The sequence below is a fragment of the Rosa chinensis genome, chromosome 2 (assembly GCF_002994745.2).
Source record: "Rosa chinensis cultivar Old Blush chromosome 2, RchiOBHm-V2, whole genome shotgun sequence".
Classification (NCBI taxonomy): domain Eukaryota; kingdom Viridiplantae; phylum Streptophyta; class Magnoliopsida; order Rosales; family Rosaceae; genus Rosa; species Rosa chinensis.
Window position 1 is genome coordinate 7,898,457 of NC_037089.1, and position 26,376 is coordinate 7,924,832.

General features: G+C 39.4%; 2 protein-coding genes and 1 pseudogene across 3 annotated transcripts; 1 reads left to right on the forward strand and 2 right to left on the reverse strand.

Annotated features, from left to right (window-relative positions):
- Positions 1–1,102: 1,102 nt before the first annotated feature.
- On the reverse strand, positions 1,103–2,140 carry LOC112183598 (serine--glyoxylate aminotransferase). Its single transcript, XM_024321971.2, has one exon. The coding sequence runs from the start codon at positions 2,138–2,140 to the stop codon at positions 1,103–1,105; it is 1,038 nt and encodes a 345-aa protein (XP_024177739.1).
- Positions 2,141–5,700: 3,560 nt separating this feature from the next.
- On the reverse strand, positions 5,701–6,942 carry LOC112183599 (annotated as a pseudogene).
- A 12,113-nt stretch (positions 6,943–19,055) lies between these two features.
- On the forward strand, positions 19,056–22,357 carry LOC112189807. Of its 2 annotated transcripts, none has more exons than XM_040514800.1 (7): positions 19,056–19,691; positions 19,878–20,406; positions 20,533–20,796; positions 20,908–20,999; positions 21,099–21,191; positions 21,300–21,367; positions 21,900–22,357. In XM_040514800.1, the coding sequence occupies exons 1-7, from the start codon at positions 19,182–19,184 to the stop codon at positions 22,081–22,083; spliced, it is 1,740 nt and encodes a 579-aa protein (XP_040370734.1). In that variant the 5' UTR covers positions 19,056–19,181; the 3' UTR covers positions 22,084–22,357. The 2 variants fall into 2 exon arrangements, with proteins under 2 accessions (XP_040370734.1, XP_024184935.1); XM_024329167.2 differs by having other exon boundaries at positions 21,920–22,357.
- The last annotated feature ends 4,019 nt before the right edge of the window (positions 22,358–26,376 follow it).

Consider the following 26,376-nt stretch of genomic DNA (forward strand, 5'->3'; position numbering starts at 1 on the left):
ATTTTCATGAATCACATGACACAGGGCATCTCTATTGCAGAGCAAACTTTTCAAGTTGTACTTCCTGGAAGGAAAATTCAAAATTCCCAGCTGGTTCAGCCATGAAAGGCCTGGATTTTCGTTAAGTCTATGGCGAAGTCCAGATTTCGATTGCTGGGATACCAAATCTTTGATGGGTTTTGCTCTCTGTGTTGTGTTTAGACTCCATGAGCACCATCACATTAATGAACTCAACACAGATCAATTCAAGACATTTAAAGCTACACATCATCTGGTATGTTGCCTGAAAGTCAATGGAAGAGAACTAGAAGTGTGTGGCAGACAGCCAGCGTTTCGCTTTAGTGAAGAATTTTGCCGGGTTGAGTCACATCACATTTGGCTATTCTATGTTCGCAATCCCTGCGATTATTACTTTGGTACAGAGTGGGAGACTAGCAATCAGATTGAGTTCTTATTTAAAACCAAAGGGCCTGGCCTGAAGGTGAAAAGATGCGGTGTCCGTTCGATATATGAACAAGATGTGCAAGAGATGATCAAAATAATGACTCACTCCAACAGCAGGATTGAAGCACTTTCACCTTAAAGAACCGTTGAATATTCCATTGGTGAATTGCAGAATGGTCAGTGGCTCTTCTTCTCTTCATTTGGACCTCTGCAATCAGCATTAGTTACTGTCTGGAGTGATAACATGGCAGCCATAACTAAACCTTGAAGATCTCAAGCTATCAACAATGGAGGAGAAGAAAGAGAGAAGAGGGAAAAAGCTGGAACAATTGTTTTATGAGTTTCTTCAATTAACGCAACACACCCAACTTCTTACATCAAGACCCTATAGTCCGGTAAACACCCTAACCATTATTACAACTGAAAATAGAAAATATCTAGGATAAAATCATGTCAGCATGACACCTACAACATGACCCCATGACAGGTCACCACTACATGGAGAATAGCTGTAGTCCATAATACTGGTCAAGACCTTTTGCACGTTGACTTGTATGAAGGTTAACACCTCCCCTCAATCTCAGTTGGGGTTAACCAAACTGAGTTTGGAGCAATGTGTACTGACAACTGAGCTAGTGTAACCCCGTCGTAAGACCATCTACAGTATACTCAAAAGCTGGAGTATGCTCAGAAGAAGGAACATAATGAAGGAACAGAGCATACCATTACACTCACTCTCTAACAACATGAAAAAGCTTTGCGTACCAGCTCTTGTTGTATCCATACCAGTTCTATGAATCAAATCCTGTGCATATTTTTCTTGACAAGTAAAGCCATTGAAGTACGCAGACCCATCATAAGCACAAAAATCTTGAAATGTCAGCTTCTTGACAATTTCATTTTGGGCTCTGGTAAGCATGGAATGTTGATTATATGCTTGATCTTGAGCAGAAAAAGTTCCAGCAAGAATATCATTACCAATACCATTATTCAACACATATCCAGGATTAGGAGTTGAAGTAGTACCAAATGGGCAGGAAAGAGCTTTGGGGCTTGCACACACAATCCCTATGCCAGTGGGAAGGGAAAGAGCTTTCTGGGAGCCAGTTAAGGCTACTTCTACTCCCCATTCATCTATACGGAAATCCAGAGCACATATGGAAGACATTCCATCAACAAGAAAGAAAGCCGGATGCCTGTAGTGGTCAAGTATTTTTCTCATTGTAGCCAAGTTATTGTTAACTCCAGTTGTCGTTTCATTGTGAACAATGCATACTGCCTTTATAGTGTGTGCAGTGGCATCGACACTTTTTAATGCTAGAATGTCAAGGTTGGCACCTTGGCCCCATTCACTTTCCACAACATCGACATTGAAATTAACGTGCTGCCGTTGATCAATCCACAGCAAACTGAATTGGCCAATCAGGAAAGACACAATCCGATCTCCAGGGGACAATGTATTTGTAAGTGCACTCTCCCATGCACCAGTACCTATGGTAGAGATCATAAATGGAGTTCTGGTAGTATTCTTGAAAATCTTCTTGACATCCTTGAGCAGGACTTTTGTCATTGCTGAAACAGCTGGAGAACCATAGTCCACATTGTTTCTGTTCATTGCCCGAAGGACGGGTTCCGGGATATTGACTGGCCCTGGAACAAAGAGATGGTTCCTTCCTGGTGCATAAACATTGTCCATTTTTCCACTCTTGCAGCTTACACCAGTGTTGTATGAAGACGGATAATTTGCAGGAACATTAGCAATGGCAAATTCAGAGCTTCCATGCCAGGCACAATTACTAAGGTCTTGAGGTTCACAAGGCAACTTCAATAGTGCATCAGTGTGATCATTATTTGTCACATTCTGTTCTCCCCCATCAGCCACAGCAGGCTAAACTCCAATGTGGGTCTCAAGAGAGTTACTCGAAGCAGAACTGATTGGAAGAAAAGGCATCATGCTGTGTAAAGTAGGAGAAGAAGAACAGGAAGAATCAGTACCAACAGATGGTACAACAGATGAAAAACCACTTGCAGAAGCAGAAGCACTAGAAGCACCGGAAGAACGAGCACCATTGGTATTACATGCAATCATTACAGTAAGAGTAGAAGGTGATTTGGCTCTTTGAAAGGCATAGTTTGACCTGTGATAGCAGTTAAAGGCAACATGTCCTTTCAGACCACAGATTTGGCAAACCACAACAGTCAAGCTTGGATGATCAGGTGGGATATCATTCCTGTAAAAGCAGTTCACAGCTGTATGTCCGTTCTTGCTGCATATTTGACATTTTGCATTGAAGGTTCTATTGTTTCCAAACCAATTGTTGCTGCCATGATTATAATCACCATAGTTTATGTTTCCTCTTCCAGACCATGTGTTCTTCTTGTATTTCCCTATGTTATCTCCTTCATCAGAAGCATAGAAATGAGTTCTCTGAGAGTTGTTTCTTGTTACCATTGCTGACATGTGAGGATGAGTTTGGAAAATGCCTTCAATGTCTCTCTCGGCAGCTAACAATTGAGACCTGAGATTTTCTAGAGTGATGGGAGTATCCCGAGCACGAATGACAGTTCTAATCATTGCATATTCTCCAGGGAGCCCATTTAGAGTCACAACAACTATGTCTTCATCTAAGATGGTAACCCCAACAGAAGCTAACTGATATCTAGCATGCTTCACACGAATCAAGTACCTCTCAATAGAATCATTTCCTTTCTTGATTGTTTGAAGGTCAGTCTTGAGCTGCATTATGTCAGCTCTAGACACAGGTGAGAATCTCTGTTGTAGACAGAGCCATGCCTCGCTTGAAGACTTGCTTCCAACCACAATGTCCATTATTTCATCATCCATAGTTGCAATAAGAAGACTAAGCAAAGCTTTATCTGTTTTCTTCCACATTTTGTAGGCTGCTGTGATCTCACATGTTACTTCCTCACTATCAGTGATCGCATACTTTGTAGGACAAAGAGTGTTGCTATCAATATAACCGAAGAGATCATGTCCCTCTAAAAGAGTTTGAAATTGATAGCTCCAAGTGATGAAGTTATAGTAATTCAATCTTCTCGTCATCATATCAAGCAACATATAAATCTCAAATGAAGTTTGACTAGAGGCCATATATACTCTAACCAGAGTTTGCTGACACCAAGTATGTCAAATAATCCAACTCCAAAATGAATCAATGAAATTCCAATTTCACTAATCGCCAAACTTTTGTTTGTTTTTGACTACCACCAAACTTTATGAAAACTTTGTTTTCAAAGCCACCATATGGCTTGCAACATGACTTTGTTTTGTTTAATTCAAGACTTTGTCTTTAAACATCACCATCCAACTCACAGTAACATCACTAAGCAACATAACTTTGTTTATTATTCCAAAACCTTCAGTGCTTCATATAATGCAAGTTTTCAATCATAGCAGCATCCATCATATGTAGGAAGCATCCAGCAACAACACACATGTATAGCAGTGTAGATACTCCAAATACCAGTAAACTAGGTGAACTTAATAGATAATACTGTGAATTTGCCAGAAAAAGTTCGATGAAAAGCCAGATAGAATAACAACCCTTCAACTTGAAAGTCAGACAACTAAGCCCCCAGAATCCATTCCAAAATCAAATGTGTACAGGGCAACCACTAGAAGCAATGTTTAGTCAAACGAAAAGCAGGACAATTAAGTGATATCCATAATCATCACATGACCAAAAGGAGGATCTAAGCATACTGTAAATTCTAAATTTAATGAGTACAAGATTTTGCTGAGAAATTGTAGCAGTGAAGCAATAACCTGCCAATTGAAGTCGACGAGCACAGTTGAAGAAATTAGGGCACAAAATGCAGAGTATGAGCTGAATTGAGATGATGCGGAACCGTAGAACATGATTTTTAGAGCTCACGCAGTTGTAAAAGCAAGCTATGAGTCACTTTCATCATCGAATCACAGATCTAGGTTTTCACCTTGATGAAACTTAAAGAGACTGATGAAGAACAACGAAGCTCAAATGCGGAAGCTAGAACTAGACGAACACTTCTAAAGTCAGAAATAGTCCACAGGATCAAGAGCCATAGCTCTGATACCATGATAACATGGCAGCCATAACTAAACCTTGAAGATCTCAAGCTATCAACAATGGAGGAGAAGAAAGAGAGAAGAGGGAAAAAGCTGGAACAATTGTTTTCTGAGTTTCTTCAATTAACGCAACACACCCAACTTCTTACATCAAGACCCTATATATAGTCCGGTAAACACCCTAACCATTATTACAACTGAAAATAGAAAATATTTAGGATAAAATCATGTCAGCATGACACCTACAACATGACCCCATGACAGGTCACCACTACATGGAGAATAGTTGTAGTCCATAATACTGGTCAAGACCTTTTGCACGTTGACTTGTATGAAGGTTAACACATGTTGAGAATATATACATCCCACATGGGAAAAATGGGACCTTGCTAGTGGGTTTATAAGGGTTTGGGCCACTCCATCCATTGCCAATTGGTTTTGGATGTGAACCCCAGATTACTTTATCATAGTATCAGAGCGAGGTTACCCACGTGTGCATGCCTAACGGCCACACGGGTTCTACGTCACCCAAAGTTGTCCACGTGTATGGCTTGAAAATTCGCCACACGTGCGGGGGCGTGTTGAGAATATATACATCCCACATGGAAAAAATAGGACCTTGCTAGTGGGTTTATAAGGGTTTGAGCCACTCCATCCATTGCCAATTGGTTTTTGATGTGAACCCCAGATTACTTTATCATGGAGCTCTCCTGCCTCATCTTTTACATGGAACCTCACTTTAGTTTCTTTCACCTTGATTATTTTTTGAAAGACTATAATCTTGGAAAGTGATTATGACACTCAGTTTTATGTTTGTATTACACTTCTAATTTACCTGCAGAGTGCAGTGGTAAATGTGTTGAAACGTTAAGTGTCAAAATAACTAATTTTAGTTGTGTAACATGACTAACATCTAGTACCAACAAAGTCTCCATGTCATAATCTGAAACATATGGAAGCATTTCGTTTTTGCTCTGTAGTTCGAATCTTGACTTGTGAAGATCATTTCTAAGATTTCCTCCATTTTTTCGTTTGTTATGAAAACGCTTAATAAAGAAAAGAAAAGGACCAGGATTAAGAGGTTAAGCCACACCAACCAAACTCCTTTTACACAACTCTACTTAAATATTCCTAGCAAACGACTCTGATCAGGTCAGACCCAAAAACTAATGACCAAGCTCTCTGGTTTAATTAAACTCCTCCAGTGCTTCCCACACTGATGAGTTTCTCCCTATGCTCCATGTGTTTGTGAACACTCTTGTCCCCTTACGAATATCGTAACCTTCCACATTGCAATCTTCAAGAGCCAGATGTGGTGCGAGCATTACAGGCAACAGGGTGTTTCCTCATTGTCTCTTTCATGATCGCATCTATGCAAGGAAGTTGTGCTATGTCTTTGTCTTCCACCCATGTCTCTCTCCCAATCACTCTGTCAAGTTCTTCGATCGCTTTTTGGATGAGGTGTGGTTGTTTCATCAGTTCGGACATTGCCCAGTCCACAGTGGTCGCTGAGGTATCTGTGCCTCCCGCTATTAAATCCTGATTTCAAATAAACAATGTGTCAAGATGTATGTCGGTTTCTAATTTCTTTTAGAAATAAATAAGGTTCATAATAAACTTATATTTGAATAAATAAATGTCTCATCATTCAATTAAACAAAATTAATTGATGAATGAAGAAGTAACTACTAGAATATATATGTATATACACAAACACATACGTACCTGGGTGAGTCCCCTGACACTCTCATAGTTCAGCTAAACTTCAATATTAGGATCATCGATCAGCGAGCTTCAATAGTACATCTACTATGTCCTTTGGCACAAACTCCTTTACACCTTCCTTGTTTGACCTGTGTTCACCGAAAACATGGTCATGAAATCTGTCGAACTTTTTCTTAAAAGCCTTCATACGCTTAACATAACCTTGCTAGTCCAAAAGCTCGAGCCAGGGTATCCAATCCCCTATGTTCAACACCCCATTAAGCAAGAACAACTCGTCCAGCATCTGCTGGAACTCGTCGAGTGCCACAATCGAAGTCTCAGATTCAGACACGCTGAAGTACTTCTTCCCCAACACAATCCTACTTATATATAATGCTGAGAGTGAGGCGTGAGAGGTGCTCCTTGAGGGTGACTGGCTTGCCTGACAAGGCACATAGCTGCGAGAGGAAAGCGCGAGTTTCCTCCACACGAATGTACTCAAAAGAGTCTAGTCTCTTCGAGTTGAATAGCTCGGAGAGGTAGATTTTGCGGCCTTGGCGCCAATATGGGCCGTGAGGTGCCCAACTGATGTTGAGGTAGTTGTAAGTGGTGTACTTGCCAGCTGCAGCTTGGGGTCTGGAGGCAAACACATGATCATGCGTCCTCTTTGCTATTTCTGGAGATGAAGCAATAACAACTGGGTAGGAGCCAAACTTAAGCTGCATTATTGTTTCATAAGTAGTTTGGGATAATTTGTGAAGGGATTGATGAGGGAGAGGACCAATGAGGTTGAGGTTGCCAATGATCGGCCAGGGTTTTGGACCGGGTGGAAATTTCAGATTCAGTTTGTGGCTTTTGGGGAAGAGAACTTTTGAGAGGAAGGTCAGAGTAGCAAAGATTACTGCTAGCGTTGAAATAGGCAAATAGCACAAGAAAGAGACTCCATTTTTGGGCACTGTGATTATAGTTGGGGAGAGTATGAGATGGCCTTGGAGTTGGAGGGTACTTACATAGTTGAAGGCTTCAATTAGGGGAGTGAAATCTGCATTCCAAATTTTACATTCTACAATCTCTTGATAATGATTTTACAAAGGAAAAAAATCACAAATAGTATCTGAATTTTGATCCACTAATAATTTTTATAATTCAAGTCGTAGAAATAATTGGTATCTGAAGTTTTTATATATATATTATTAGCTAGTAGTAAATACTAATTACCACACCAAAGAAGTACCACATGCTTAATTGTGTCACATTAATTTGCGTGCTGCACAACTGTGGTGCATAAGGGTAAAAGTGTATCATGCATTCATGATCCAATTCAACAGAAGAAAAGAACATGAACTTAAGAGGACATATCATTTTCCGTAGTGTGGAGTATGACTCTTCCGGCTCGAGTGCTTCATCATAGGGGGGTCATACATCCGGATGATAGGGAAAAGTGTGATCAATATACTCTAGAACGAAAAAAGTTATGGTACTGTGATTTTTTTATCATACAGTTATTTTACATCTACTTGAACAAAAATTTCAACTTATAAGAATCAAAGTTACAACATTGAGAACAAGGATACCACATTAATTTTACATTAATTATTTACATATATTTAAACTAAAATTACAATATTGACAATAAATTTGTTCAAAAACTTGTAGTAATTACACTAAATGAGACTCACGTTGGCACAATGACAAAAATTAGGTTGTCACATTTGTAAAGTAAGTAGATATTAAGATGTTTCATTCATTCTAAGGTGTACAGTACCTACATACTTGCTTTCCATTTTATCTCTTGGCCGGATTTCATAGTGTTGTGCCTAAGCACTGAAAGTCAAACCAGATTCCATCTCGACTAATAAACTCTCGTAGCCTTCCGGTTTCCATAAGAGGACAAGCCTCCTTTTATCGGCTTGGAGTAGCTCAGACCTCATCCTCATGATGGTGGCCTTCCGGTTACACTTGTCACATCGTGTTCTCTCATGAAACATGAAACATGAAACAAAGGTTGTTCCTCCTGCTTCATCTCTGATACTGAATAAGAACTTCCAGAACGCACCCCGTGAGGGTCACCTCTTGAAAAGTGCATGCATTGCACTTTTTGGTAATCCCATAATCAATGCACAGATCGACGCATAAGTGCCGTAAGCCTTATAGTAGTTGTCTTTAACGGTTTTCACCGCAAAAAGTGTCTGAATACCTTTCATCTCCCTAACTTAGTGTAAGGTTGCAATTATGGTAATATCATGATGAATGCAAGGATCGGCTCACAAGTGTCGTAAACCTCACAGTAGTTGTCTTTCACTGTTTTCATTGGGAAAAGTCTCCGGATAACTCTCATCTTCTTAACTTGGTATAAGATGACAGATTACTTTCCGTAGTATGGATATGACTTTTTGGCTCAGGTGCCTCATCATAGAGGGCCGATACTCATTTGGATGACAAAGGAGATGAGTGTGATCCAAATACTCTAAAAATGGACAAGCTATGGTATTGTGAGTCTATGAGGTTTATCAGACAATCATTTTACATCTAGTTGAACCAGTGTTCAATTCATCTTTTTACACTATTTACATAAAATTAAACCAAAATAACAACATTGACAACAAATTTGTTCAAAAACTTGTAATAAGGTAGGAGCTGGTGTACCATAAATATTACACTAAATAGGACTTACTTTACCACAATGACAAAAATTTTGCTGTCATATTTGTAAATTAAGTACATACTGAGATGTTTCATTCATTTTGAGGTGTACAGTGGTTATGAACGTGCTTCCATTTCATTCTCTTGCCCGAATTTCATAGTACTGGGCCCAGGCACTGAAAGTGTATGATAAATATCACAATAACATAACTTGTCCCACTCTAGAGTAAGTTGATCACACTCTCCCTTAGCATCTGGATGAGTATGAGCCCCTCTATTAAGTCATCATAAAGGGGCTCATACTCATCCGGATGCTAAGGGAGAGTGTGATCAACACACTCTGGAATGAGACAAGTTATACCCTCTATTAGGTCAGGATTACTTAATAGGCTTAATTAGTTCTATTACTTGATCTTTGGTTCAGTTTAGTTTAAGTGGTCTTGTCTTTAAATCTCTGGTAAGAAAACACACACTTTTGAGTTGGACATGTACATATTGTATATGTTTTGTGTACAACTGCTATCCATTTGTAATTGGAAGATTTGGTTATTTGACTGATATGCTTCTTTTTAATGTTTTAGGTGGAGAAGGGGCTTGGGTTTGTCAAGGGCTTCAAAGGATAATGGGAGAAAGCTGATTGGGGGGACAAATTATATGATGGGTATGGGCTAAGGATTCTTGATAAGCACAATGCTGTTCTGCAAAGGTGGCCACCTCAGGACTGGACTTCCGAGGGCGATAGGTAAGATGGGGAAGATGGAGAAGGCATCATCTGCCAGGGGATTGCGGATCATGGCAGTAATGACAATCATGATTACAGCGGGCTACATACTCCATCAGACTGCGAGTCCAGTGCCTAGGAGCCTGCATCATGATGACTTAGTGGCCTGAGACCTAAGTGAAGTGTTTGTGGACTTGAATGGATAAATGTTTGTATTATGTTTCAGGCAGTATTCCTATTTCTTAGCTTAGATAGTAAGTAGTAATTAACCGCCCACTGTTTCTAGCTTTGTTGTTTCATGGTTTCCTAAGTTGGGCTAAGTGAGTGTGTTTGTAATGTTCGTTCCTTTTAGTACCCTAATGCAACTGTTTTATTTACCAATACTAGTCTGAAACCACATGCTTTGCATGTATGGGAAAAAATTTCATTGTAAAAAAGATAAAAAAAGAACATAAAAAAAGAAAGTTATGTGCAAATAACTATATTGGGTAGTTTATGGTTTCCTAAGTTAGGCTAAATGTGTGTGTTTATAATGTTCGTTCCTTTTAGTACCCTAATGCAATTGTTTATTTATTAATACTAGTCTGTAACCACTGGCTCTACATGTATGAGAAAAAATTTCATTTTGTACAAAAAAAGAAAGAAAGTTATATGCAGATTGCAGATAACTATAGTGGCTAGTTAATATGTAGAGAAAACGGATTGAATGAGTAGTTATTCATATGGTTGATAGTTTTCCCACGTACTTATCTGTTTCCCTATTTTTTATTTTTCTTATTTTTCTTTTTATAATTTGACTATATTGTCCCTATTTTTTTTATGATTTTTAAAGTTCATTAATATTTCAGGGTTATTTTGTTACATTTTTTTAGTTTTGGATAACAAAATATCTTCTCTTAATAATAGTATAGTACGAACTCAAAAGGATCTGTCATCTCGATTTCCATAAAAACACATGCCTCCTTGTCAACTTGGAGTGGTTTGGACCCCATCCTCATAATGGTCATGGTGGCCTCCAGGTTGCACTTGTCCCATTGTATCCTCTTATGAAACAAAGGTCGTTCATCCGGCCTCATCTCCGGTGTTGAACAAGAACTTTCGGAACACACTCTAATGATGGTTGCCTCTTGAAAAGTGCATCTATTGCACTTATGGTAATCTCATGATCAATGTAAGGATTGGCCCACATGTGTTGTAAACCTCACAGTAGTTGTCTTTCACGGTGTTCACCGGAAAAAATCTCTGAATACCTCTAATCTCCTTAACTCGGTACATGAGGACATATCACTTTTCATAATGTGGATATGACTTGTTTGGCTCAGGGGCCTCATCATAGAGGGGCTCATATTCATCCGGATGATAAGGGAGAGTGTGATCAACATACTCTTGAAAGGAACAAGTTATGATATTGTGATGTTTATCATACACTCATTATACATCTACTTGAACTAAAATTACAATTTATATATGAATCAAAATTACAACATTGAGGCTCTAACTAATGATTGATTGATAAACAACAAATATTAACCTATGATTTAGCCTGCTCTCTTTCTTCAGGCGCAGGTAATATATATATATATATATATATATTTTTCTATATTTGAAACACAATGGATAAATTTCTTATGAGTAAAGAATGCATGTCTTTCTAACATTTCGCCTTAGGCCTCGTTTCATATTGGGACGGCCCTGGGTTACACTCTTGTCTTTGTTTATATTGTTTAATTATCGATACAATTCAGTCCCTTGTTTGGTTAGATATTTAAAAATCGATTACTGAAAGGGAATTGTAATGTGTGTTAATTGGCCGGATTCAAATGCAGGTGACAGACGAAGCGTGTTCGTGTCTTCATCATGTACTACAATGTTTTCAAGCTACGCCACTGATTGACCCTACAAGGCTGCAAGCAAACAGATTACTCACTTGTTGAATAAGTATCCTCTGCTGCGACCGCTTGAATAAGGACGCTAAAGCACAAAGAATGTCAGGCGTAGCTGCTATCGAAAAGAATGCATGCTCTTAAACTCTAGAGGCTTGTAGTTCAAGATATTTTGTATACTTTGTTAAACAGCGACAAGCGTAGCCCGTGGCTCACCATTGTACTGATATTGTCCCAACTTAACCACCCGATAAGTGTTGGGTTTTAATCACAAAAGGCCTCGGTACAATTGGGTGAGATCCACCCACTTATAAGTTATATTTTATTTGTCACTTTTCCAATGTGGGATCTTTCCTCTCCAAGACGCCCCCTCACGTGCAACCTAACTCTAGGTCTGCACGTGCAATTAATTGATCCAATTCCCACATTGGAAATTGGGACACAAGTCTCATATCGGAGACTTTGTCAATACAATCCAAGACCCACATTGGACACTTGGTAATTTCAATGGCAATACAAGGAACCCCAATTTTAGCTCATGATACGTGCTTACGTGGAGACGCAATTGGAGAAGGACCCACTCTGATACCATGTTAAACAACGACAAGCGTGGCCCGTGGCCCACCATTGTACCGATATTGTCCCAGCCACAGTGTGAGTAATAGTTCCCTATTAGGAATAGACTAACAAGGGAATATATTGTTGTAACTACTTACCTTGTATATGTTGTGTAGTATAGTAGTACACAATAGTTGTAGTACGATTGTAATCTGTTTATATACACCACAGAATGGGCGTAATGTATATCAGAAAAAATTCATTCTCTCAACCTTGTTCTATTTGACTTGGTATCAGAGCAAAGATCCGAAAAAGACTTTGTCTCTTTGTTCTTTCTCCTTTTTTCTCTTAATTAGAGGAAAATATTTTTAATCCCATTTGTTTGGGTGTTATCTCCAATCTGACGTCAGCCTTCATCTTTCCAGATAGGCGTCGTCTCAGTCCACTTCTCTCCAAGGGACGACGTCATCCTTCATCCATTCCAGATTGGATTCGTCGCCTTTTCCAGACCTCCATAACTCCAGGTCGTGACTGGCCCAAGGATCCAGACCTGCATCCGGCGTCGCTGTAAGTTCATACCTGTCGCTCTATCAGACCGGGTCTGCTCTATCTCCTGTCGGGTCGCCTCTTCTCCAGTTGGGTCGTCTCATTCTTCGGTCAATCCGGTTAGCTTCATCTTCGATCGGCTTCGTCTTCAGAGACCGCCGTCACTCTTCTCAGTCCAATTCATCACAGCCCAGTCCAGTTGCAGTCTAGCCAACATCGTTCTTCGGCCAACGTCGCCCAGATTGTCGGCGTCCTCTGTTCAGACCGGCGTCGCAAATCAGACCATCTGCGTCCTCTCTTCTCCGTCGGCGTGCTCTCTTCTCCGGTCACCCGCCTAAGTCGGCGTCCCTCCTAACCCAGCTCACTCGGTCAACTAGCCTCACTCGGTCAACCTCAGTCAGCCCACATAACAGGTTCCAAAAAAAAAAAAAACAGCTAGTATTTTTGGAGCCTTCTGTTCTTCTTCTTTCCACTGTATACTTTGGGATTTGTGTGTTGTTTGCTATTGTACTATGGCAATGGGTGGTGATGACAGTGAAGGTCAGAGTTCCAAGATCCATGAGGTCCAGAAGGTTGAGGTTTCTGTCCCACAAGGCTTCACCAACCGCCCTCGTCCTCAATGCTCTTATTGCAATGACCTTGGACATGTTCCGGAGACTTGTTGGAAACTGAATGGGCACCCCAAAAAGAAAGGTTATCGTCCTAAGGCAAAGGCAGCTGCGGTTTAGTTAATTCAAGAACCCGACTTCTATGGCGTAGCAGGACATGATCATCATATTGCAGGTAAGGCTGCTCCTACGGCCTCTATAGCTGGTTGTGGTAAGATTGGTATGGCTTTAAAGGTTTCTAACTTTGTTGGTTCTAACACATGGATTATTGATTCTGGTGCCTCTGATCATATGACTTATGATAAATCGTATTTTACTGACTTGTCTTCCCCACCACTGTCCTATGTCACCAATGCCAATGGTGAGGCTTTTCCTTTGTTAGGGTCAGGGTCAGGGTCAGTGCGTATTACTCCCACTTTAGAGCTTCATAATGTGTTATATGTACCTGACTTGTCTCATCACTTGATATCTGTTCCACAGTTGAATACTGAGTCTAAATGCTCCGTAACCTTTTATCCTATGTATGTGATTTTTCAGGATCTTCTCACCAGGGAGATAGTCGTTCGGGGGTATCTGAGGGGCAACTTGTTCCATCTGGATCAGACATACGCAGGAGGGAAACCAGGACCACAGTCCCGAGTTGCTTTGACTTCGAATTCTGATAAGATAAGTGAAATTTGGTTGTGGCATCGCCGTTTAGGGAATCATTCTTTTAGTCTTATGAAAACAACCATGCCTACTCTGTTTATTGGTGTGAATGAGTCTGCTTTATGTTGTGAAACATGTGTTTTGGCTAAGAGTCATCGTGCTACTTATTCTCCTACAGTGTCTCATAAAAGTGTTATTCCTTTTGAGTTGATTCATTCTGATGTTTGGGGACCTTCTAGAGAGCCCACTGTATCGGGTATGCGATATTTTGTGTTGTTTATTGATGATTGTACGAGATTGTCATGGGTTGCCCTTCTTAAAACCAAAGATGAAGTCTTTCCAGCTTTCTAAACTTTTCGTACTCTTGTTCAAACACAGTACCATAGCACCATTAAAGTCCTTCGTTCTGACAATGGGGGGGAATATGTTAATCATATTTTCCAAGAGTTTTTTTAACACCCATGGGATTGTTCACCAAACTACATGTCCACAAACACCTGAACAAAATGGAGTGTCAGTAAGGAAAAACCGTCATTTACTTAATATGGCTCGTGCCCTTCTCTTTAGTGCCCATATGCCTAAGTATCTTTGGGGCGATGTTGTATATGCTTCCTCCCATCTTATCAATCGTCTTCCATCTAGTGTCCTTCAGGGAAAAATTCCATTTCAGGTTCTTGCATCTCATTTCTCCTTACCTTCATTTCATAATCTTCTAGCTCGTGTCTTTGGTTGTGTTGCTTTTGTCCATGTTCCTAAGAACCAGAGGTCTAAATTGGATGCCCGGGCACTTAAGTGTGTGTTTGTTGGCTACGGAGGGTATCAGAAAGGGCACAAGTGCTTTCATCCACCTACCATGAAGTACTATGTCACTATGGATGTTACTTTCTTTGAGGACATGAGTTATTTTTCCTCTTCAGATACCGCTCTTCAGGGGGAGAATTCATTTTTTGAAGAGCTGTATCATGGAGAGGGGGAGGAATCAGAAGGAGCAGAAGAAGCAGGTGGTATTTTGACGGATCCAGTTGAGACCATTAGCTCGCCGCCTCCAGAAGTAGAAGCTCCGAACATCCAAGCACCAGTTTCTATGGCCGAAAATGATGTTGAAGATACAACTCCAAACATCAAAGCACCAGTCTCCATGGCCGAAAATAATGTTGAAGACATAACTGTCCCTCCTACCATTGCTTCTACCCCTGACCCACAGCTTCCTGGTATTGAAGATCACTCATTTGAGGTATGTCCACCCACTAGTATTAGTAGTAATGAGTCTAATGTTGGGCAATATGTGTTACCAAATAGGACCACTCGGGGTCAATCAGCCAAAAGATATGAACCTACTCTTACTGCCATATCAAAATACCCAGTAGCCAATTATATGTCCACTAGGAGGTTGTCTAAGTCATATGAATCTTTTGTGAATCAAATATCTGCTGTATCAGTACCTAACAAAGTGCTGGATGCATTGGGGGATCCAAAGTGGAGGAAGGCAATGGAGGAAGAGATGGAGGCGTTGCAGAAGAGCAATACTTGGCAACTTGTGCCTCCACCACAAGGCAAGAAGGCTGTAGGTTGTCGTTGGGTATTTACCGTGACGCATAATGCAGATGGATCAGTGAATCGGTACAAAGCACGCCTTGTAGCAAAGGGGTTTACTCAGACGTATGGTATAGACTACGATGAAACGTTTGCTCCTGTCGCCAAGATGAACACTATTCGGGTTCTGCTCTCATTCGCTGCTAGTTTAAACTGGCCACTCCGACAGTTTGATGTCAAGAATGCATTTCTTCATGGAGAGTTAGCCGAGGAAATGTACATGAGCCTTCCACCTGGGTATGTAGTTGCTTCTCCTGGTGAGTTTGTATGCAGATTGAGAAAATCTCTGTATGGTCTTAAACAGTCACCTCATGCTTGGTTTGGAAGATTTTCATAGTTCATGCGGAGGGTTGGTTACAGACAGAGCAACTCAGACCATACCTTATTCCTTAAGCATCAACAAGGGAAGGTAACAGCTCTAATTATTTATGTGGATGATAAGGTAATCACTGGCAATGATACTGTTGAGATAGATAGACTGCAGAGACAGCTAGCCTCTAAGTTTGAGATGAAGGACTTGGGTGAACTTAAGTACTTATTAGGAATTGAGGTAGCCAGGGGGAGAGAAGGAATCTATCTGTGCCAGAGGAAGTATGTTCTTGACTTGCTGACAGAGACAGGTTTGTTGGATTGTAGACCTGTTGATACTCCTATTGAGCATAACCATTGTTTAGCTGAGTATCCAGATCAGGTACCTACTGATCGAGCTAGCTATCAGAGGTTGGTTGGGCGCTTGATTTATTTGGCTCATACTAGACCAGATGTTGCATATGCAGTGAGTGTGGTGAGTCAGTTCATGCATAACCTGAGTGAGAGTCACATGGATGCTGTTATGCGAATTTTGAAGTACTTAAAGTCAGCTCTAGGAAGGGGAGTAATTTGGTTTTCTAAACACAACAACATTCTTGAGGTTTGTGGCTTCACAGATGCAGATTGGGCTGGAAACATTACAGACAGGAGGTCAACATCGGGTTACTTTACCTTTGTGGGAGGTAATTTGGTTACATGGAAGAGTAAGAAACAGAAAGTTGTGGCACGATCTAGTGTTGAGGCTGAGTATAGGGGTATGACTCACGGAGTGTGTGAATTGCTGTGGCTGAGAAATTTGTTACGTGATTTGGGTTTCAAACTCAAGAGTACCATGCAGTTGTATTGTGACAACAAGGCAGCCATTGACATATCACAGAATCCAGTACAGCATGATCGTACTAAGCATGTGGAGGTTGATCATCACTTTATAAAGGAGAAGCTGGATGCCAAAATTATTAGTTTTCTTTTTGTTCCAACTGAAGAGCAACTTGCAGATGTACTTACCAAAAGAGTTTCCAGGAAGGCGTTTTATGACTCACTAAGCAAGTTGGGCATGGTTGATGTATATGCGCCAACTTGAGGGGGAGTGTTAGTGTGAGTCATAGTTCCCTATTAGGAATAGACTAACAATGGAATATATTGTTGTAACTACTTACCTTATATATGTTGTGTAGTACAGTAGTACACAATAGTTGTAGTACGTTGTAGTACGATTGTAATCTGTTTATATACACCACAGAATGGGTGTAATGTATATCAGAAAAAATTCATTCTCTCAACCTTGTTCTATTTGACTTACTTATCTACGTAGTTAACTTAATCACATGCCAAGGTAAGTTGTTATTATAGGCCACGTTTATGTTCTGGTTCCTGATGTTAAGTCTGATCCAACAGAAGTCCAGAGTGTTGTGGTTTGTATTGTATTCAATATTGGAACAGGGTTTATAGGAGAAAACGGAAACGTACTCCGCATATTTCAAACATAATTTGATGTTTAGTTGGAAAGTCATGCAAAGTATGCTACAAATAACGATAGTTCTGAGATATGAAACCAAGTGAGAGTGAGTCATGACTACCATGCAAGTAAACCTAAATAGCATGCTTGAGAATTAGTTGATGGAACCTGTGTTATGCCATACTCTGCCTTTGTGAAAGAAAACTGTATAAGATCTTGGAAGTGTAGGGAGATCTGCTCCAACAGACTCATTGATCTTCTAGGAGAGACTGTTGCTACTTCATGTCTGCGAGGGATCTCTAGCTAGGTTTGCGCAAGCAGGGCAATGGAATGTTGCCAGAATTAACTGAAAGTCATTTCAATTTAATAAAGCTTGTGGAAGGACATACTAGAGTCGGAGTTCGTTTTGATTAGCAATCTAATCTTGTAATGCTTTCGCTGTTTTCTACAATAGCATAACCAGTGAGAACAAACTTGGTAACTAGTTGATGGCCGGGTTATTATTTGATTTTACATATAATTAATTTGCTGAACTAGTACTTATTGAACCTCGAGCAGTAGTTGGTGTAGTTCGTGATGGGTTGCAGCTAGCGGCTCTCCACTTTCACTTCCCAGTCTTTGATTGTTGACGGCGATTTCAAACTCTTGATTGATGCTCTTAAACTCCCGTAGCGGATTAAGTTTCTTGTTCAAAATATCAAGGACCAAAATATCGAGTTTCGAGGAAATATCGATGGTCCCGAAAACGGAAATTTCGACGGAAATATCGAGGATATATCGATTTCGGTAAATAATCAAGAAAAATGATGGAAATTTGAAGAAAAACATGGAAATTTTAAGTGAAACTTTTAGATATGTTTATTTTATCAATTATCTACTATATATAGAAAGAAAACCTTGAATAAACCTTGTTTATATAGTAAATTGTAATAATTTAAGATGAAACGGTAAATGCTGAATCGCCGATAACTCTGAAATTTTTTTAAATAAACATCTAATTTTTTTTTTTTTTTATGGCTAGAAATCTAATGGGAGGCTAAGCCATCACGCCTTATATACATTTTTTGTACATATCATACATTACACCTTGAATTACATGAGTAACTTAGAACCACGTAAAAGACCTATGAGGTACAAGGTATGAAGATTATTTTAAACTATTTATAGAAGTTATAATTTGAAATGTTGTTGTAAAATATTTGAACATTTAGTAAAAAAAAAAGTCAATATAGTAATTAAGTGTTTCAAGTTAGTTATTGATTGGACGTGTATCTAAGTTTTCAGATTTGTAGGCAAATCAATATATATTAGAATGTTGTGATTAATAGATAAAGGTTTGTGCAGCAGAGTTAGCAAACCCTCTCAAAGGGTAGTGGGATGACCAAGGTTCGATCTTTGGTGTTGTTGTTGATTTTTTGGATTGAATTTTATGTCAACTACTCATCCACCACACGTGTTGGGCCCACGGAGATTGATTTTGCATGTGAGAATTGTTGTTGGAGATGGAATGTATCGGGAAATATCGAAAATTTCGACCGAAATTGTCATGGTATGCTATGGATATATCGGGCCTCCAAAAAAACGAAATTTTCGGTGAAATTTCGCCGATTTTTTCGATTTTTCAGTCCTTGCAAAATATCTCTGTCCCATGCATTTTCCTAAAACCAAGATAAGAAAAGGAGATCGTGTACGTGGGTCATACATGTGGGCCGAAGAAGATCTAACTGATCGAGTCCAACCCATCGTGGGTCAGCTGGGGACTCAAATCTTGGTTTTGGAACGATTGGAGAAAGAAAGAAGATTTTGGGGTCAACTTAAAAAAACAAGGTCAACTATGAAAATGACATAAAAACCAGAGTTCGATCCATCTCTACTCCTAATAAATCAAGTGCCAGTATAAACTAGTTCAAAGGACCACCTTGTTCTCAAAAAGGACCACCTTCTTCTCTAGATCTCCGTCTCCGTCACATTCTACGGTGGTTTTGTGCAACTGAAGGCAATGGAAACCCTAACCGCCGTAGACGACGGCAACATAGGCACCTCAATCCTGATGCGCTTCACCGACCCCAACAACCAAGTCGACCTCGAAATCCGCAAACTCATCGTCGTCATGGCCCAGCTCTTCCGAGACCACAACGCCGCTCCGACGCCGGAAGCCTACCTCGGCTCCACCTGCTCCTCTCTCGACCTCGTCGCCTCCACCTTCGACGTCTCCAACCCCAAACGTCCCACTGACGTCATCGACGCCCACCTCACAGTTCTCTCCATCGTCATTCCGAAAGCCCCCGCCAGATTTCTGATGAGCAATCTCCAGTTGATCGTTGCTTGTTTGAGGCGACCTCTCCGGTCTAAGTTTCCGTTTCCGTTGGACGCCACTACCTGCTGCTTAGGAGTTAAATGCCTTGCTCACTTGATCATCGTTATCACAAAACGCTTCAACAGCTGGTCAGATGTTTCCGAACTCTACAGCTTCTTACTCACCTTCGCTACCATGACTGGCACCTGCCTGGTACATTACTCTTTATTTTGTCTAGCTTGTTTCTAGCTATTAATGTTTGATTATCGATACACTTCAGTCCCTTGTTTGGTTAGCTAGCTATTTAAGAATTGATTAGTTGATGTTCATCCGTGTAGACTTGATAATTGATTTACTGGAAGGGGAATTGTAATGTGTGTTAATTGGATTTGGAAACAGGTGACAGACGAAGCGTGTTCGAGTCTTCATCATGTACTACAATGTTTTCAAGGCACGCCGCTGCTTGACCCTGCAAGCAAACAGATTGCTCACTTGTTGAATAAGTATCCTCCGCCGCAGCAAGCAATCCAACCAGACATCTGCAAGGAGAGTCAAGTAGTTCAACGCAAAGTTTTTAAGGCCGTGCTTGCTTTGGATGCTGTGGCAGTACTTCTTCCCGTTATGTCAACCCAGGACAGAACTGCTGTGCTCTTCTACTATAAAACTCTGTTTGAACTGCAACAAGGCTATGTTACATTTCGCATAATAAATGGTGTGCATAGAGTTTGTCTCAACCCATCTCCAGACGTTTCTCCTGAATTGTTGCTCGATCTAATATGCTCGATATGTCATTCTGTCTCCAAACATGAGACACATTATATTGTGAAAAATATATCTGAATTGCTGGCTACTGGAGTGGCAAAAGTCTATTCCTTGAACAGGAAAATCTGCGAAACTAAGCTCCCTATTGTGTTTGATGCACTCAAAGGTATACAGTTGTTTCTCCCATGAACTCTACTATTAACTAACTTTTGTTGCAGACTTGCATACACCATAACTCCAGATACATTAGATTTGCCTTTCTTTGAGTGACAGACTCTTTTGCATTTGTCAGTTATAATGGTAAAGCCTGAAGAAGAAGACATCGCTCATGCAGCACAGGCATTTAAGTGTTTAATTCGTGCTTGCATCGATGAAAGCTTGATCAAACAGGGAGTTGACCGTATTCTGATGAATGCAAATATGTATAACAGAACAAACTCTGAGCCAACTATAATTGAAAAATTGGGTGCTACTATTCAAAGCTTATTTGGTTATTCCGACACTACTATCTTGTACCTTGCTTTTGAAATTGTCTCAACAATGTTCAAGAAACTAGGTTAGTGTTTTCTGTCTTGTAGATATTTAAAATTACTTAACCTACTTTAAACTTTCCATGCGCTTATTTTTTCCATTTGTTTTAATAAGTGTGATAGCTGTTGTTGTGCAGGGGTATACTCTTCTTATTTGATGAAGGGTACACTGAAGACCTTAGCAGACATGCAGAAGTTGCCTGATCAAGAGTTCCGTTTCAAGGAGGAGGTGCTTATTTTTCATCTATTAATAGATTAAGGATGCTACTATCACTTTTTCATGTATTATGTTTTAATAGATTAATGACTCAAACCTGAATTCTTTCAGGTCAAGCTTGTTCTACAAGTGGTTGTTGAGAAATGGGGGCGTGATGCTATAATGGCTGTCTTGCCTCAAGAACACATGGAACTGCTTGCAGAGGTCTGTTGAGAAACATGTTGCTAGAATGAGATTTCTCATGCTATCAATACTTTTTCCTATCTTATAGATTGTTAATATTTCTTTGTTCTTTTTTTTGGTTAAAAACAGATCTATGAACAGCTGGGTTCTAAATCTGTGGAGGCGAGATCTAATGTGTCCACAGAAACTACTGTCAGGTATCACCTTTCTCAGTCAGATTTTCATCCTGCAAGAACTCGCTTATCTTCATCGTGGTTATGTTTTATTAAAGGATTGTTTCGCCTCTAACCTCAAATAGGATAGAGTTGAAAAAAAACTAACTTTCACACATGATAGCCTCTAGCCTCAAATAGGACAGAGTTAAACAAGACTAACTTTCACGCGTGATATCCATCTTCCTTTTCGGCTTTGAACAATGAGCTGCACTCATGGAACACACTGAAAGTCTGAAACTAAATGCCCTATGTGCTTCTTGGTGTATAACTCATTGAGCATATTTTCGCCCTATCTTTCTCTAAATAGAATCCAAGCATATGCAAGCAACCGTAAACCCTGGATAAATGGTGAGTGGTCTTTAAAAAAATTAAAATGTGGAATAGATGAGAAGACTCCAAACGACATTCTTTATTTATCTATTTAACTTACTTTTTTCTTCTCTATCTTCGCATGTGCACAGTTCATTTGCTTTCTTCTCTATCTATTTAACTTACTCTCTGTTTGCATTAACAAACTGTTTTCGTTACTACCAGAAACAATCAAGCGTATGATAAAGCACCATGTAACAATTCAAAACGGGAGATGGATGACCCATATATTGAGTATGAGGCCTGGAATAGAGAGTTCAGGGAATGGCGTGCTAGGAATATTGCCAAGGGTGCTGCCGCACGAAGGATGTTGGGTGCAGCTGCGATGACAAAGAAGCTTAAACTCTAGAGGCTTGTAGTTCAAGACAGTTTATATACTTATCTACGTAGTTAACTTATTCACGAAGGTAAGTTGTTATTGTAGGCCACGTTTATGTTCTGATTCCTGATGTTGAGTCTGATCCAACAGAAGTCTAGAGTGGTGTGCTTGTTTGTATACAATATTGGAACAGGGTTTATAGGAGAAAACAGAAACTCCGCATATTTTTTAACATAATTTGATGTTTAGTTGGAAAGTTGTACAAATAACAATAGTTTCTGAGATATGAAACCAAGTGAAAGTGAGTCAGACTACCATGCGACTATGCGAGTAAACCTAAATAGCATGCTTGAGAATTTGTTGATGGATGCGGTGTTATGCCATACCCTGCCTTTGTGAGAGAACTGTATAAGATCTTTGAAACGCACGAAAATCTGTTCCAACACACTCTCATTGATCTTCTAGGACACTGTTGCTGCATCATGTCTGCGAGGTATCTCTAGCTAGGTTGCAAGTGCAATTGAACGCTTCAAATCTTATTTAATGAAAATCATTTCAATTTAAAGCTTATGGAAGGACATAAAGTGTTGGAGTAAGGTTTGATTAGTAATCTAATCTTGTGATGCTTGGAATGTTTTTTACAATACCATAATCAGAGCAAACAAACTATATGCTACAGCTGACTGAGGTGGTTGAAAGCAACCTCGGTAACTAGTTGATGGCTGGAATAGTATTTGATTTTACATTAACTTGCAGAAGTAGTTTACTGAATCTCCAGAGTAGTTGATGCGTACTGAAACTAGGAATGAAATCTCTACATCTTAATGTTTCCTAGCTATAAATGCATGCCTTTGCTGGTGTTGTAATAAACTCAGAACATACTGGAGCTCTCCAGTAGCAGCTCAAACTGAGTTCCCCTCTATTTCTTACTGCGACTTCAATCCAGATGGTGTCTTATTAAATCGTTTATCCAACATACACTGGAAAAGCTGCATGTATATGGCCTTATACTTAACCGATCAAGAAGGCTAGGCTGTTGCTAGTTTATTGATGCTTTGACTGATCAATCTATTGCTTCTCGGGGAATTCGATGATTGTGGATTGCAAGTGGATTTAATTAGTGAGGAAGCTAGCTAGGTACTAATCTATGGTGGCCAGTGATACAAGCTGGGAGGGGAAGGTCATGCACATAAGAACATGTTACCTTGTCAATCTTTCTTTCTTAATTTCTAGCTGCTTCAGTCACTTTTGGTTTATTATCAGATGCATTTGAACGACCCAACAGCTGCTATGCAGTTTCATATTATTTGTTTGCACCGGACTCTGTTTAACAACTGGCTTTTTACGCTTTGAATGTAAAAACTGAAAACAGTGAATAGGAGGCAGAGGATGCTTTAATAGTCCATACTCTATTGGCTTGCATAACAAATGAGAATTGAAGTCTTCGTCACTTTTTATCCCTGTGTTTTGCTTATCTATTGACGAGAAACATATAGATTAGTTGTAAACAAAAAAAATTATGAAAAAAAAAATCTTTCCTTGATCTTGTCTCTCAGTCACTAACTTAATTAGGGTTTAGAAGATCTGCATAAATTCACTATTTAATAGCATGTAGGTAGATAATGATGATATTTCTCTAGGGTTGAGCCACAGAGATGTTATATGAGTTAATGTCTAGAAACAAACCCAATTCAAGACCACACGATTTTTTTACTCTGTTAGTCAAAAATTATCCTGGCGTGAGTATCTGTCTTTGCCCTTTTTGGTCTACAGATAAGAAAAGCCAGCTTAGGTTTCCCATTTAATTGTATCGCTTATGTGGTAAGTCTACCTGAACTGGATTTCTGCGTGCATAGCTCTTATACCATGTCATGATTGATATCCCTGAGACCCTGACAATTCACATTCAAACTCGTATATATAGGTAGGGTTTGCGCGCCATTATATAATGCTACATCGATGGCCCTCTAAGAAAATGTATATTTAATTTGGCGTCCTCATGTTATGCCTTTGGTACTGCTCCCTATATGTGTGTGTGTATATATCAACTTACAGTCTATTGACATCGAAGTTTTGAAGCAGGAATCCAAAACCAATGAGAAAGAACTTCGAAACAAAAAATATATGTACTTAGCTAGCTACCACCAAAGATTGGGCAACACTAATTAGTTGGAATATTAACATTTCAATGATCGAGATCTGGCAACAAAATATCTGGCTAGTATTGTGATGATCGAGATCGTTGTACTTGTAAGAGTTGTTGAATATCTTTAAGATTGAGTTAATTTTCCCCGGCCTATATATTAATGCAAAAGAAGAAAGCAGGAAGTATATATATGAAGCTAGCTAGGGTTTGATTTATATCATCCAACTAAACAACAAAGAAATTAAGGACCACAAAATCTTTGACTTTTGTCAGTTCAAAATGTTCCTATATAAGAACTGGAGTGAATATCTCTCTTTGCCCTTTTTGGTACTATAGATTAAGTCAGCTTTGAGCTTCGTATTGTCCCCTATCCTTAATCAACTGTAATTGCATGAATCTAAATTTATATCCTCAAAACTTATGCTGGGCACCATTAGAAAAATATCATCGATATCTTCAAAATAAGACCAATATTTACTGTTACAATAAACTAACTGGTTTTGCTTCATTATTTGTTTATGGTTTACCATTTGAGTGATTACGTAGTCGTAACACTTAATTAAGTGTCTAGTAAATGGAGGATGGATCAATTTGTTTCTAGGGTTCTTCTCCGAAACTGTTCTAAGCAAAATTGATCGAACAATGAAGAAGCCTGAAATTTTAAATTTGATGGCCTAAGTTAACTATATATTTTTCTAGAAACTTAATTTACATTTATTATTCTGCTCATAATAAGCTTTACAAAGTGAAAAAGAGTGAACTAGTAGGCTCAGATGTGGTGAATCTTATATGACAATTAAAAAGAGAGTAGAATTTAGGTTTAAATTTAATATATTTTGCAAGAGCTACACCTACGGCCTGGAGCTCCTAGGTAGCTCATGATGAATAAATTGCTTCAGTTGCTACTGTCTTTTTGAACAGAAGATAATGCACTAAAAGTTCATCAGTTGCTACTGTCAGCTGCACTATTATATATGGATCAGGTCAGCATCTGAATGTACAAAAGAAAATAATAACTCAATTCTGAGAAGATGGTGGTAGATGGGTGTTGTAGTTTATTCAGTGTTCAAACGCCAACAAAATGTCTATAATAACATATATATATATATATATATATATATATATATATATGCGCACAGCCTTCCCGGTCTGCACGCTGTTTGGGTCGCATGCATCACCACTCTTAGTTATTGTTGCATCGTACGTCAAAGGAGCAAGTAATTAATCAATACATTTGAGATTTGAGATTAAGTCTAGATAATAAGACACGATTACCACCATCTAAAATGTTATCTTTTTGAAACTTATTTAGGTGTTATGTACTTTTCACGATGAGCATGATTTGCCAATGATTCTCTCAAAAACTTAGTCATATGTTTACTACAGTTAGGATCGATACATCATGTTTTGGCGGGCCGAAGATGACCTAATAGGCTAATAATATTATTCATACGCAATTGTACATTAGTATTATGGCTTTCCATAACATTTAAAAATAGTACTATTGCGGTATTGCCCTATATCTCAATTACAATTTACAATGGACTCACATGATCAGTGGTCTCATTCAAAAAGAGAGAGAGACTTTGTTATAAAAGTAGCGAGCTCTGACTACGTACTTCCCCTCCCGCAACTATTTCCTCCATGCATAAGGTATCTGCATGCTCTTGTATGTACAAGAAAACATCTATCTTTGTGAAAACAAAATCCAAGTTTTCTCTCCCTGAGCATGTCTCAGTTCCCGTGAGTGTATCTTCCTCCCTACCTTAGTCGCTACAACCACCCCAGTATTTAACACACGACCACCAGCTTTTCTCATCTTAAGTTCATCCCTCTAACATTCTACCAAACCCCATTCAACAAATCTAGATCTTTACAATCTGGACTCCCTACCCATCCCCATGACACCATCCCATCAAGGCACTCTTAAATAGTATTAATCTCACTCTTACACAAAACCCACTCTGCCCGTTACCAGAGCTCCCTTGACCATTAATTAAGCACTTCCATTTCCTTGATTCTCTGCTTCTCGATTTCTCTTTTTGCCCAAGACGCACAACTGCTCTTTCTTTGCCATTCCAGTGCAATTCTGGGAAATGATGCTGCATTAGTCATAAAATTACTGGGGTAACTCTCATCAGTCGGATCAATCTCAAA

Coding starts and splice junctions, on each gene's coding strand:
- LOC112183598 (XM_024321971.2), bottom strand. CDS start 2,140: ATGGACAATGTTTATGCACCAGGAAGGAACCATCTCTTTGTTCCAGGG.
- LOC112189807 (XM_040514800.1), top strand. CDS start 19,182: ATGGAAACCCTAACCGCCGTAGACGACGGCAACATAGGCACCTCAATC. Junction 20,407..20,532: donor TGTGTTTGATGCACTCAAAG/GTATACAGTTGT, acceptor TGCATTTGTCAG/TTATAATGGTAAAGCCTGAA. Junction 21,000..21,098: donor AGTTCCGTTTCAAGGAGGAG/GTGCTTATTTTT, acceptor GAATTCTTTCAG/GTCAAGCTTGTTCTACAAGT.